Genomic DNA, 13,532 nt, shown 5'->3' on the forward strand with positions numbered 1-13,532 from the left:
AACGCTTGTGTGTCAGCTTTAATCCCTCCAGATGAGAGAATGTCCAGTTCCATTGTCTCAAAACACCACTCACATCTCCAGTTATTCCATTTCAAATGAAAAATAACAGCATCAGATCCCAGAGTGGGGGGGGCGGTAGTATGTATCGTGATCGCGATTTAGAGAGAATAAAAGTTAAAAAAAGTTAACTTTTACAAGTCCTATAAATGCACACCGTGTGTTACAGACGCAAACCAAATGTATGTGTGTACTGTATAATATTAATAAAAAGAGCAGCACACTACTGAAAACGGCAAATATAGGAGTGAGTGGGGATCGAACCGGGGACTCTTGATTACAAGTCTGCAAATCTTACTTACTGCTATGCCACTGAAGCTGCTGTCTCTTCCTTGAACCTTTTGTGAAAGTGTTTAATTGATCTTTGGACTTCAGGCTTCATACATTATATAGTTTATGCCTACATTTTGCCTTTTACTACTAAAATATGAAAAACATTTCTGTTTTAAAAATTGTGTTTACACAGATTACTGTAGAAATGGAACACACATGAAATGCGTGTGTTCCAAATAACAATCTATTATTTCCACTCTAAAACTCCAGCACTTCAGTCACTCCCAGATAATCAAACAAGGCATGAGCTGGGAAAACTTAGTGAACGTTCTGCGGCAAAGGGGGATGGAATAGCCGGCTGCTTGCTGCTCGTCTTAATCAGCACATTTAGAAGACAAAAGACGCTTGCGGAGAGGTGAGAACGGTTTTAAGGTGGGCCGGATCTACGAGTTTTTTCGTAGACTCTGGTAATTCTAGTGTTAAAGCTCTCTGCCTGCCTCTTATTAATGTGGAATGTTTAAGGGATGGTCTTACGCCACTTCATTAGAAGTTAGAAAGCAATGATTTACTTCGAACCAGCATCTTGTGGGACCAAGAAGAGATAAAATGTAGCTGATAAAGTTAAAAGAGATAATATTAATACTAATAATTCCAAGCCAAGATTGAAAAGAAAGACTAAGCTTTGACCATTCATTTGCAGAGGCTCCAGTGTCAGTGAGAATGTGGCAATAATTATAAGACGCAATGTTTTTAAGGGAAGTGGAAATATCTATTCCTAAATATCTGTGCCTGCAGGACACTGGTATCAAAGAGGGAAAGAGGCTTGTCAAAAGGTATCATTGAGAGGTAGAAGTGAGGATTTTGCCCAATTTATTTTTAATCAGATAAATGTTCGAAAGACTTAAACAAATTTTAAGATATGAGAGGTATCATAAGGAGCATTGCCGAAGTACAGTCGAATGTTGTCAGCAAGCAGGGAGATCACGTGGTTGGAATTATGGACTGTAACGGGAGTAAGCAACTTAGAATTAAGTATGGCTAAGGCTGGAGATTCAAGAGTTGAACTAAGAGAAGAGGGGAAAAAGGAGAGCTCTGCCTAACCCCTCTTTGAATGGGGATTAGAGGAGAAATGGTGGAGTAAGTCACAACAACAGAGTGGGTCGAGTAGAAGGTTTTGATTAGATTAATATATGCTGGCCTAAAGCTCATCCTCTCCAGACCCTCCAACAAAAATTGCCAGTTCATATGATCAAAAACCTTTTCTGTATCAAAAGAGAGTAAAGCTGTAGGAGTAGTGAAGGACGGGGCCGCATTAATGATATATAATGTGTACATTATCAGAAACCAGGTGACAGCAAATAAAGTCAGCCTCGTCTTGGTGTGTTATTTTACCGATCACCTTCTGAAGTGGGCATGTCAAGATCTTAGCAAGTAATCCTGCATATGTATTCAAGAGAAATAAAGGTCTACAGCTCTGATAAACTGAAGGGTCTACATCTTGTTTTAGAAGCAAAGTAATGATAGCAATATTCATAGCCAAGTTTAAGTGCCTGAGAGAAATAGCCTCCCTAAAAATTTTAAAGAACGAACTGGTAAAAAAAAGCAGAGAACAGTTTGGTGGCAGCTTATCCAAACATGGAGCATAAACGCCTCCGTAACTTCAGGCAAGTACATGGGAGCTTGTAAGGAAGGTGCATTATTGTCAGTAAGCAGAGTAATGGCGAGACTATCAAGAAAAAATTTAATGGATGAGGAGGATGAGGAGCAGGTCAGGTCAGGGAGGGGAGGGGAGCATGCACTGGTACGGTGCTTTGCCGCACCCACCACACAACGAAATAGCTCAGGATCCTGGTTAGCAACCCTAAAGACAGTCACATGATATTGTCCCAGCCTCCGTAATTGACCATCTCTGCCACAGTCAGGTGTTACATTGGTGTCTCATTGGTCTAGTCCAGCCACTCGGAACCTCAACAATGGCCATAGTGCCGTAACTGATGCTCCCTCACAATACAGGTAATGTGCCTCATTCGGGACTCTGTGAGAAATCGCTCATTCAACACAAAGTCAAACCAGCGGTAACCCTAGGATTCTCTGAAGAGACACAGTACTGAAGGAGTCCAGTCTTTGTCTCAGGTCACTGGATAGTGTCCATGTCTTGAAACCATATAGCAAGACAAGAAGCACCTGGACTATAAAGACTTGGACCTTCGTCCTTTTTGAGGATGAGGAGCTGGAGTGAAAAAAGAGTTCAGAATAATAATTCAGAAATTCACAATCACACTGGGATTGTTAGAAGTGTTTCCATGATTAGTGCAGATGAAAGGGATTGATGCAAAGGAGAAATTTGACTTGATCCTCTATGCAACAAGCCTTCTTGACCTTGCCCCATAAACATAATTACAAAGTTGGGTACAGTGAATTTGGAATTCAGTCCTCTGAATCAAAGGGGAGTTAAGTTCTGTTCTGGTGGAGGCAAGAAGAAGCTCATGCTCTTTATTACCTAGTGGCAGACAACAGTTTTCTAGATCTGTAAGTTTAGATTTGAGTTCAGCAGTTTTATGAAGCTTTGAAGGAGTGAGGTGTGATGAAAATGGGATTGTAAAGTTATGGCTAAAGCCCGTAATGGCTGCCCACATGGTACCAGCCTTGTCCACAGTACCAGCATTAACGGTTCAAAAGTGATTTAATTCAGAAGCAAGGTGTTTACAAAAATGTTTGTTACACAAAAGTATTACATTTCCATCTGGGTACACAAGGTGCTAGAGAAGGTACATGCAGTTGTAAGAATATATTTTGTGGTCCAACATGCGAATAAAGATGAATTGAGAACCAGGGAGGTAAGAGATCATGAGATGGAGATATGATGGTGGTTTATGCCATAGAAAAACATAGGAGAATTCAGTAGGTGAGGGAAACAGAAATCAAGAGTCCTGCAAGATCAGATCTGACACTTGCTTATGTAAAGAAAACGTGGAAAGGGGAGAACAAGTGCCTGTGGTGGTAGGGGACTGGTCATCAACCAGGCTCATTACAGTATTAACATCAATACCAAGTATAAGTTCAGAATCAGAGTGTTCAAGCAACACATGGGTTAATGATGTGAAAAAAGAAAGGGCAGAATAGAGAAGAGTCCATATGCAGAGATATGCGCTCAACAACTTGGCTTGTAGGAAACAAAATCTGCCTGCCCCGTCACCACCCATTTTTAGATCTACAGTTTTGAGGAGATGCTTAACAAGAGAAAGAGAATGCTGCACCTTTAAATGGAGGTACAGGAAGTGGCGGCTGTGACATGATAGTATTTATTATTACAGTGATGTGAATCTGGAGCCAATAAAAAAAGACTCCTGTATTGTCTCATCTACTTGGTGACGAAGATGGAGGTCAAACATACAAAGACACTCGTGACCAGAGTTCAGGCTTATATTATATGTTAAGCTTAGCCATGGTCAAAGAGAAAGACAGCAATAAACAAGAGTATGGAAATTAATATAGAAATGTAGAGATGTGATAGAAAGCAACTTCATTAACTCATAAAACCATAAACTACTACACTCTAAAATCCTACCCTCATACCCCCACAGGCCACAACTACCAAATGAAAGCACACACAAGAAAGTAACCAAGGCAAGCCTCCTATTCTTTATAAAAAAGTAGAAAATAAAGCACTGTAAACAGGCAGGCAAGTTGCCACCCAACACCTCGCCCCTATCATCTACCTCTGACTACACTAAAAGCTTTAAACATATACCAGATATATATTCTTCTACAATATGATTTGATCCATATATTTTTTGCATAAAAACTATACATTCATATATAAACCATCACTGTCACTGCCTCTCCCAGTTCTGTTCAATACAATATCACTATTGATGGTGATTAGAGAATACATTCATTGCATTACGTTTTACTCATCTGATTCTTTACATACCAAATAGTAGTTAGGTACAGTTTAACACATGAAAACACAAAGGATGTACAGTTAGGTCCATAAATATTTGGACAGAGACAACTTTTTTCTAATTTTGGTTCTGTACATTACCACAATGAATTTTAAATGAAACAACTCAGATGCAGCTGAAGTGCAGAATTTCAGCTTTAATTCAGTGGGGTGAACAAAATTTAATAAACTCCTGGGTTGCTTTGGCTGTATGTTTTGGGTCATTGTCCATCCGTATCATGAAACGCCGCCCAATCAATTGTACTGCATTTAGCTGGATTTGGGCAGACAGTATGTCTCTGAACACCTCAGAATTCATTCGGCTGCTTCTGTCCTGTGTCACATCATCAACAAACACTAGTGTCCCAGTGCCACTGTCAGCCATGCACGCCCAAGCCATCACACTGCCTCCACCATGTTTTACAGATGATGTGGTATGCTTTGGATAACGAGCTGTGCCACGCCTTCTCCATACTTTTTTCTTGCCATCATTCTGGTAGAGGTTGATCTTGGTTTCATCTGTCCAAAGAATGTTTTTCCAGAACTGTGCTGGCTTTCTTAGATGTTCTTTAGCAAAGTCCAATCTAGCCTTTCTACTCTTGAGGCTTATGAGTGGTTTGCACCTTGCAGTGCACCCTCTGTATTTACTTTCATGCAGTCTTCTCTTTATGGATATTGATACGCCTACCCCCTGGAGAGTGTTGTTCACTTGGTTGACTGTTGTGAAGGGGTTTCTCTTCACCATGGAAATGATTCTGCGATCATCCACCACTGTTGTCTTCCATGGTTTTTGCGTTGCTGAGTTCACCAGTGCTTGCTTTCTTTCTCAGGATGTACCAAACTGTAGATTTTGCCACTCGTAATATTGCAGCAATTTCTCGGATGGGTTTTTTCTGTTTTTGCAGCTTAAGGATGGCTTCTTTCACTTGCGTGGAGAGCTCCTTTGACCACATGTTATCTGTTCACAGCAAAATCTTCCACATGCAAGCACCACACCTCAAATCAACTGCAGGCCTTTTATCTGCTTAATTGATAATGACATAACAACGGACTTGCCCACACCTGCCCATGAAATAACCTTTGAGTCAATTGTCCAATTACTTTTGAGCCCCTGAAATGAAGGGATTGTGTTAAAAAAATGCTTTAGTTGCCTCACATTTTTATGCAATCATTTTGTTCACCCCACTGAATTAAAGCTGAAAGTCTGCACTTCAACTTCATCTGAGTTGTTTCATTTAAATTTCATTGTGGTAATGTACAGAACCAAAATTAGAAAAAAGTTGTCTCTGTCCAAATATTTATGGATCTAACTATACGTCCTTCCACTCTTAAATTACAAAAGTGAATAAACTGTCCTTAATTAATTGGAGCTGAAAAGTTAATATAACTGCAGACAGCATAGTCACAAAGTGTCATGTTTGTAAAATATATAAGATACAAAACCACCTCAAATCTTGATTCAGTACAAAAGTCTAAAGGGAGGTGTATCCTTGCTAGAGTAATTTACTCTTAGAAGTGTATCAACTTTGAGGAATTTCTGCACACCATTTTTACAGCAGTTTAGCACACCAAGCCTTTTTTACAAGTTGCAAAATTGACACATGGTGGTAAGTTAGTGCTCTGTTCTGTTCTTAGATAACGCAGCATATGCCTATACAAATGTGAATATGGAAAAGACAGTAAAGATGGAGTGGCCGAGGATGCCTTCACATGCACATGACAAACAAAACTATGAGCTGATTAGGAAAGAAGGTGCATGCTCAGTTCACACAGGTTTTAACCTGCCAAAGCAAGATTTGAATGTTCACTTGTTAAAAACAAATTTTTTTCCGTCAAAACTAAAACTAGTAATTTTTGTGGGGGCCATTTTAAAGTTGTGTACGATTATTACATGCATTTTACAAATGTTAAAACTGAACAACTAAAAATAATGCAAAGATGCCATAAATTATGAAAATAAAGTACTTCAAATGAATGACAATGATTAAGATGTTGTCAGGACAGAGTGCTGCCAACAGAAAACAAATGTGTCATGTTATTTCTTCACAAATATGATGTTGCATGATTTGTTTCATGCAATTAATTGCATTTCTTCATTACAATTACTTTTTAAAAAAACTGTCCACCAATATCGATTTTAAAAATTGACAAGTATGCTCTCAAGATCATTTAATTTCAGTTGTGTGACAAGTGTGAAAGCTTTCTTTAGTAGGCTGTTATTAGACAAGTTAGATGTTTTTCTTTATGCTCATGAAAATGTTTTAAAAGGCAATATTAAGTACAGTTTAGCTTGCTTGTTTTTTATCAATGGAGAACCACAGGAATTGGGAAGAATTGCTCTTTGAACACTACATTTTTATTGTCAATCTTGTTTCTTTTTTACTATATTGTCTATACAATACAGAAATTTACCAAAATACTACCAATATATCTTAAAATGCACGTGCAATACATGTTTATTTCTTGTTCAGTTGTTCTTATTTTATTGTTTTGCAAAATAAAGATATTTTAATTTCAGTTGATTACAATGGTCCTTATGAAAAGAAACATCACAACAGAACTACTTATTGTTAACTAATGAAATTGGGCCAAAAGAAACACCTAATATGGATTAAATCTGGAAAGTATATGCACATAGATTATACTGTGATAAATACAGTAACTGTGATAATTTAAAATTAGATTGTGATATAATTTTTTGGCCATACCATCCACCTCTAAATCACTGCAATACAAGTTGGTCTTCCTAATAAAGTATTTTACTCATTCATTAAAAAATATGCGTAATGGCAAGAGACAGTAAAACTGGCTATACTTTCCTAAGGAAAAGTAGTCCTGAGTAAGAGTGGTTCTATGGTATTCTCAGTTTATGTTATGACCAAATGAACAGAAGCCTGTAGTAACATTAAAATAAGAATTACCAGAATATATCTACATAATAATACAACTACTGTATATGATAAATTATTTTTTTAGTAAATACAGAAAATGATCCATAATCTAATTTGCATTTACCTCATCATACATGAACTGCAATGTCAATGCTGATTTACCAACTCCTCCACTACCGACCATGATAACTTTATGTAGAGCCAAGGAGTTTTGTCCTTTAGGTTTGTTTGCCGCCATCTTGAAAGGGAAGACCAACTGACCAACTTGCTAAATTCTGTAAAAATCTTAAAAAGGAAAAAAAAAAAAAAAAAAAAAAAAAGATTAATCTTAGTTGTATTTTTGTTATTTATCTGAATGCAAAGATTGTACTATTCGTAAAAATTACCATTGCATATAACAATCATGGAACTGGAGAATGTCTTTGCCTATGCATACATAAAAGATTTGGAGTACAGTCACAATGGCTAACAAAGTTAACATTTGATTTCTGGTTATGCAACCAAATCACAAAAAAATTCATACAATAAAACAAGAACACTAAAATGGTGTTGATGGGGGCCAACCTCATTCATTGGTCAAGAGTCCAATCCTCAATTCAAAAGCTTGTTACCGTGTGAATGTGCTTGCTCTGCAGTGCTCTGATTTTCCAAAAATATGTAATATACATGCACTTTGCCCATTGTGAATATATGATTGGATGACTAAATGTTAGAATTATATGACACATGTAATGTGTGATTTTTATCACTGATTATTTTTTATAGTGTTACCTGTGGTGTAACGTTAATTTCCATAATTTCCTTTTCTGTCATGAAGTTTTTTTTAATTCTCCAAAAAAACGTAATAATTGTATTTCTTGGTGATCACTACAAACTACCTGGAGTATGTAACATATTAAAAAATTGTAAGGGTGGAACATTTCTAAGGCCAGGTTTATACTTCATGTGAGCATCGCATGTTCCAGCTACACAAGTGTTTTACTGTTTATACTTGCACTCGTACCTTACATAAATCTGGAAGATTCCACCAGGTGGCAGTGCGAGACATCATCATAGTGAGAAAATGTTTGGCTTCGCTGTGTTGTGAATTGCCTGGAATACCCATTAAATTCCGATGACACCTTACCACAATATCTCTAAAAACAATGTTTAATGATTAAATCCATCAAATCCAGGGATGTGCCCATTCCAACTAGCATGGGCACGAGGCAGAAACAATCCCTGGACAGGGCATCAGCTCATCGCAAGGTGAATACAAGCACTCACATACACTAGTGTCATTTTAGCGTCATCAAATCTGCATATCTTTGGAAGGAAACCAGAACACACTGTGGAAACCCAGCAGGAAAACATGTAAACTCCATGCAGGGAATACCAGCGACGTAACTCCCTGCGAGACAGCAGCGATATCCCTCCGCTACTGTGTCACCCCCATGTGTGTAATTATTAATAGTATTCATCATTTAAACGAAATTAACGATTTATCTGTCAAATGTAACAAAAACTTTAAAGCATTTCATCATGAAAGTGATATCAAGTATAAACCTAAGGATTCTAAATGTGCAGTGAGTTGGAATATCATACATTTAATGTGTTCTGTGTGGTGATCTACTGCTGTCTGCCACTGCTGTCAGGTCAGGAGGAAGCCCCAGAATCTCGTAGCGATTAACAACTGGGATGACCTTTTTGACAGTCTGCTTTAATGATAAACTACGAGGTTAAAGTGGACATTTCGAGATTAAAGCTAAACTGTCCACTTTAATCACGAAATACACCTTTTCACTGTGTCCTTAATTTTTTTTCTCTGTGGCTCAAATACAGCGCTGTACATTATTTTTGCTTTTGTGAAGTTTCAAAGAAAAAAAAAAAAATCTACACAAAAGATGAAATGTGAGACTTTTAAAATGTATTGTGTCACTATGATCGGGAATATGCAATGCTTGAATATAAATGCACCATGAATACATTTGTATGTCGGCATTTCGCTTCACCACATTGAACCATTCATCAAACACTGAAGCACGCACATCAATCCCGGAGGATCCTCAAAAGCGGCTGTCACAAGTGGATAGTAAACAGAGACTCTGACATCACATTCCAACTTTTATCACACTGCGCCCCCGACTTTTTGCTGGTACTGCAACTCGCACATGCATTGCGTTAATTTCTGAGGATGTGCTCAGAGGACGCATCAAATGAATGCTGGGAACACGAGGCTGCCATGATGAGTGCGCATTCTGAGCGTGAAGTATAAACAGGCCCTTAACACTAGAATTACCAGAGTCGATGAAAAAACTCCAGCCCACCTTAAAACTGTTCTCACCTCTCTTTTGTCTTCTAAATGTGCCGATTAAGACGAGCAGCAAGCAGCCGGCTATTCCATCCTCCACCGTTGCAGAACATTCACTAAGTTTTCCCAGCTCATGCCTTGTTTGATTATCTGGGAGTGAGTGAACTGCTGGAGTTTTAGAGTGGAAATAATAGATCGTTATTTGCAACACACGCATTTCATGTGTGTTCCGTTTCTACAGTAATCTGTGTAAACACGTTGTTAAAACAGAAACTTTTTCATATGTTAGTAATAAATGTTAGAAAATGTAGGCATAAACCTGAAGTCCAAACATCAAATAAATACTTTTGCAAAAGGTTCAAGGATAATACAACACCTTTCGTGGCGTAACACTAAGATTTGTGGACCTGCCGTGCCTCAGAGACCCGAATTCGATTCTCCGCTGTGGTATGCACTGTAAATCGTGAAGTTTAAAATGTCGATCGCGGTTATTTCAGTTGATTAATTCAGCCGTTTTACTTAGAGTCAGAACAGGGGCATATTCAGCTTCTGAGCTGACTCTAAGTAACAGAGCCAGTATAAATTCACACCTGATCTGACGCTGTTCGTTTTCAAATAATATTGCATTACTATTCGCGTCATAAAATGATTTCTTCAAAACGTCACATATATTTGTCTTTTTTTTTTTTTAAATGTGCGTTGATCACCGCCAGCATGTTGTAGCACACAGCAACTGGCCACCTGCATGTTCTTGCGCGCACTGAATAAGACAGCGCTACAGTATATGCAATCATCAGATTCAAATGTTAACAGTTAACAGTTCACACACATGCAAGGATCGTCTTTCCTACATTTACAACGTGTGTACCTGTTACAATGTACACACTTCTCTCTGTGCTGTGGTTTCTATTACGCACCTGAAAGAAAGACAATATATGAAAACATCATCGCACTAAATGCAATATTATTTGAAAATGAACAGCGTCAGATCGGGTGTGAATTTATGCTGGAACTGGAAATTTTCTGATGTGGAATCAGTTCTGTATGGGCGTGGGTGTGAGTGGTGGACATAACTGGGAATTACTGTGAATGTGTGTGGTGTTTTGAGATAATGAATAGAGCTGCAAATTACAGGGAATTCTCAGATGTGGAATTCTCTGATGTGGCGAGATAAAACCTGACACACAAACATAGGTGAATCAGTTGTGCTTGATTATTATTTTGAACAAACAGACACCGCAATGGCCACAGCTCTGTCACGAAAGAGGAGGTTGTCCCCTTCGGAGGCTTTGGCTCTGCTGCAAGAAATGGATGATTGTGACTCAGACGGTGGTGAGGAACCAAAAAAGACAGCAAAGATGCAGTTATATTTTTGAATAAAAGTGCACTTGTTCTGTTATATTTGTACCTTTTGTGAAACTGTTTTTTTATATTTGGACTTCAGGCTTCATACTTTATATAGTTTATGCCTACATTTTGTCATTTACTACTAGAATATGAAAAACATTTCTGTTTTAAAAATGTGTTTACACAGATTACTGTAGAAATGGCACACACATGAAATGCGTGTGTTCCAAATAACGATCTATTATTTCCACTCTAAAACTCCACTTCACTCCCAGATAATCAATCAAGGCATGAGCTGGGAGAAGTTCGTGCACGTTCTAAGTCGGTGGGGGGATGGAATAGCCGGCTGCTTGCAGCTGGTCTTTATCTGCACATTTAGAAGACAAAATACGCTGGCGAGAGATGCGAACGGATTTAAGAAGCAATTTAAGGTGGGACAGATCTACAAGTTTTTTCGTAGGCTCTGGTAATTCTAGTGTTAAAGGACTTGGGGTGAGGGGCACAAACTTGCAAGATCATACAAGCCGGCAAAATTTGATGTGAAGAAGAAATTCAATTTCAGTTTTCAAAATCAATTTAAAAACAATTTTAAAAGGTTAGCCAGGAAAAATTACTTCAGAATTGTCTATGATTATTAACCAAACTGTTCAAAAAAAAAAAAAAAAAAAAACTGGTAATGCAACATGTGCAAAATTAATGTGTTACATTTACTTAAGCATAAGTACAAATAAAACAGTTATTGTGAAGATTTTATTCATGGATCATATGCATCAAATAAGTATTAATTGTATGTGAAATTGGTCCACCTATGAAATAGTTGCCACCTGCCCATGGAATGGTCCATTGCAGAATGCAACTGACCCAAAGACAGTGGCAATCAAGAATTTTAATTCACTAGAATTCCTTACATTTTGATATAAATATAATTCCACCAAAACATTTATTAAAAATGACTAGTGAGCATCTACAGGGTGAATTCAGGTAGAGAATGAGTTGGTCTCATTGGTCAGAGCTTTAACAATGGGTTTAACCACAGTTAACAGTGCAGTGTGAATCTAAAGTAATTTATGCAACGCACTATGCCAAGCTTCAGCCAGAGTTGAATATTTTTCCCACTTAATTTTTATGAATTCATGCCAGTTTAGCATGGAAGAATGTACAGCTGCCGAGATGTTAGTGACCTGTTTAAATTGGTAATGATCAATGAACTGAACAATGAAGAATAATGGGGGAACAGAGTCTTCTACTCAAATCTTTCATGCTTCACTTTCAAACAAGAAGAATATCTTGAAATTATTTATTTAGTAATATTTTTGGATTCATACATTTTGGGACATTGCAAACACATTAGTAGACACCTGACTTTTGGATTATTTTTGACAAGAATTATTTTTGACAAGAATGATTTTTGAGACTTTTTTCATGGAGGTTTTGATATTGCTTGCTATTGCTGAAGTAGGATCCCCATGCAAGCCCACTGTACCAAGAATTGCCATATTAAAAATAAATGACTGCTGGGTAAACATTCTATGCAAGCGTGTACATAATACCTCAAATAATATACACTATTTATAGATAAGCATTTTAAATTACATTTATATTTGAATATTCATGTATGGTATTCAAAGTTACTGGAGTACTTCTGAGGAGGGAAGGTGGAAGCACACAACCATCATACATCGAGGACTTTGCAGAGTAATGATGCGCGTCTCCGCAGCATTAATTTATTCACTCCCACTTTAATACAAGGCTGGTTGTACAGGTATAGAAATATACCATATAGAGAATAATTGTTAAAACTCACAAAACTAAAATATGATTTAAACAATTTTACATATCTTTTATACTTGTGTACAAGTCAGGTCTTGAAACCTGAAAAATCGGTCATAAAATCAGACCCAGACTTATACGCCCATTCAAAAATGCAACAGTTAATTTTTTTTTTTTTTACCACACTTATTATTATTGCAACTCTTATTTTAACTTCACCTGTTTGTAGTCTGGTACAAATCTTGTAATCGATATTTAACCCACTTCCTACTGTCCAAATGAATTGAAAGTTTGCACACTTACTCACTTCTGATGACAATACATGAATCGATACTCAGTTTCACTAATTGATATCAATTAATTCATGTTAATTAAGAAATTAAATTTTCATATGAAGAAAAGCTCAAGGTTTCACCAATAGCTGGCGCTAGTAACGGATAGAAATATTAAAGGAAGTGTTAAAATATTGATTACAAAATTATACTAAAACAAACCCAAGACTAAAAAGTTGAAAATAAAATATATATATATATAAAAATGCTTTTTAAAAACCACGCTTATATTAAGTTAAAAAGTGTACTAAAAAGTAAAAAATAAGTCTCTCATACATCACTCGTAAAATGAAAGTGTGGGCGCTTTTCATCAATTAACATTCAAAAAACATTTTTTACGTTTTATTACACTTTTTAACTTAATATAAGTGTGGTTTTTAAAAAGTATTTTTTTTTTTTATATATACAGTAATCCCTCCTCGATCGCAGGGGTTGCGTTCCAGAACCCCCCGCGAAAGTTGAAAATGCGCGAAGTAAAAACCATATGTTCATATGGTTATTTTTATATACTTTAAGCCCTTATAAACTCTCCCACACTATTATAAACATTTCCCTCACAATTATACAGCATAAACCCTTAGTATTCTCTTAGATATTAGGTAAGATTCGTCAAATTATGTATGTAAACA

General features: G+C 37.0%; 1 protein-coding gene across 1 annotated transcript in view; it reads right to left on the reverse strand.

The window, feature by feature from the left end:
• The window catches only part of ralaa (v-ral simian leukemia viral oncogene homolog Aa (ras related)), an 86,555-nt gene that overhangs the window by 16,424 nt on the left and 56,599 nt on the right, over positions 1–13,532 (reverse strand). Inside the window, exon 2 of the mRNA XM_028803978.2 lies at positions 7,289–7,449. Coding sequence (XP_028659811.1) covers positions 7,289–7,402 — 114 coding nt within the window. The 5' untranslated portion in view covers positions 7,403–7,449. The remainder of the gene's footprint in view (positions 1–7,288; positions 7,450–13,532) is intronic.

This window comes from Erpetoichthys calabaricus, chromosome 6 (assembly GCF_900747795.2).
Source record: "Erpetoichthys calabaricus chromosome 6, fErpCal1.3, whole genome shotgun sequence".
Classification (NCBI taxonomy): Eukaryota; Metazoa; Chordata; class Cladistia; order Polypteriformes; family Polypteridae; genus Erpetoichthys; species Erpetoichthys calabaricus.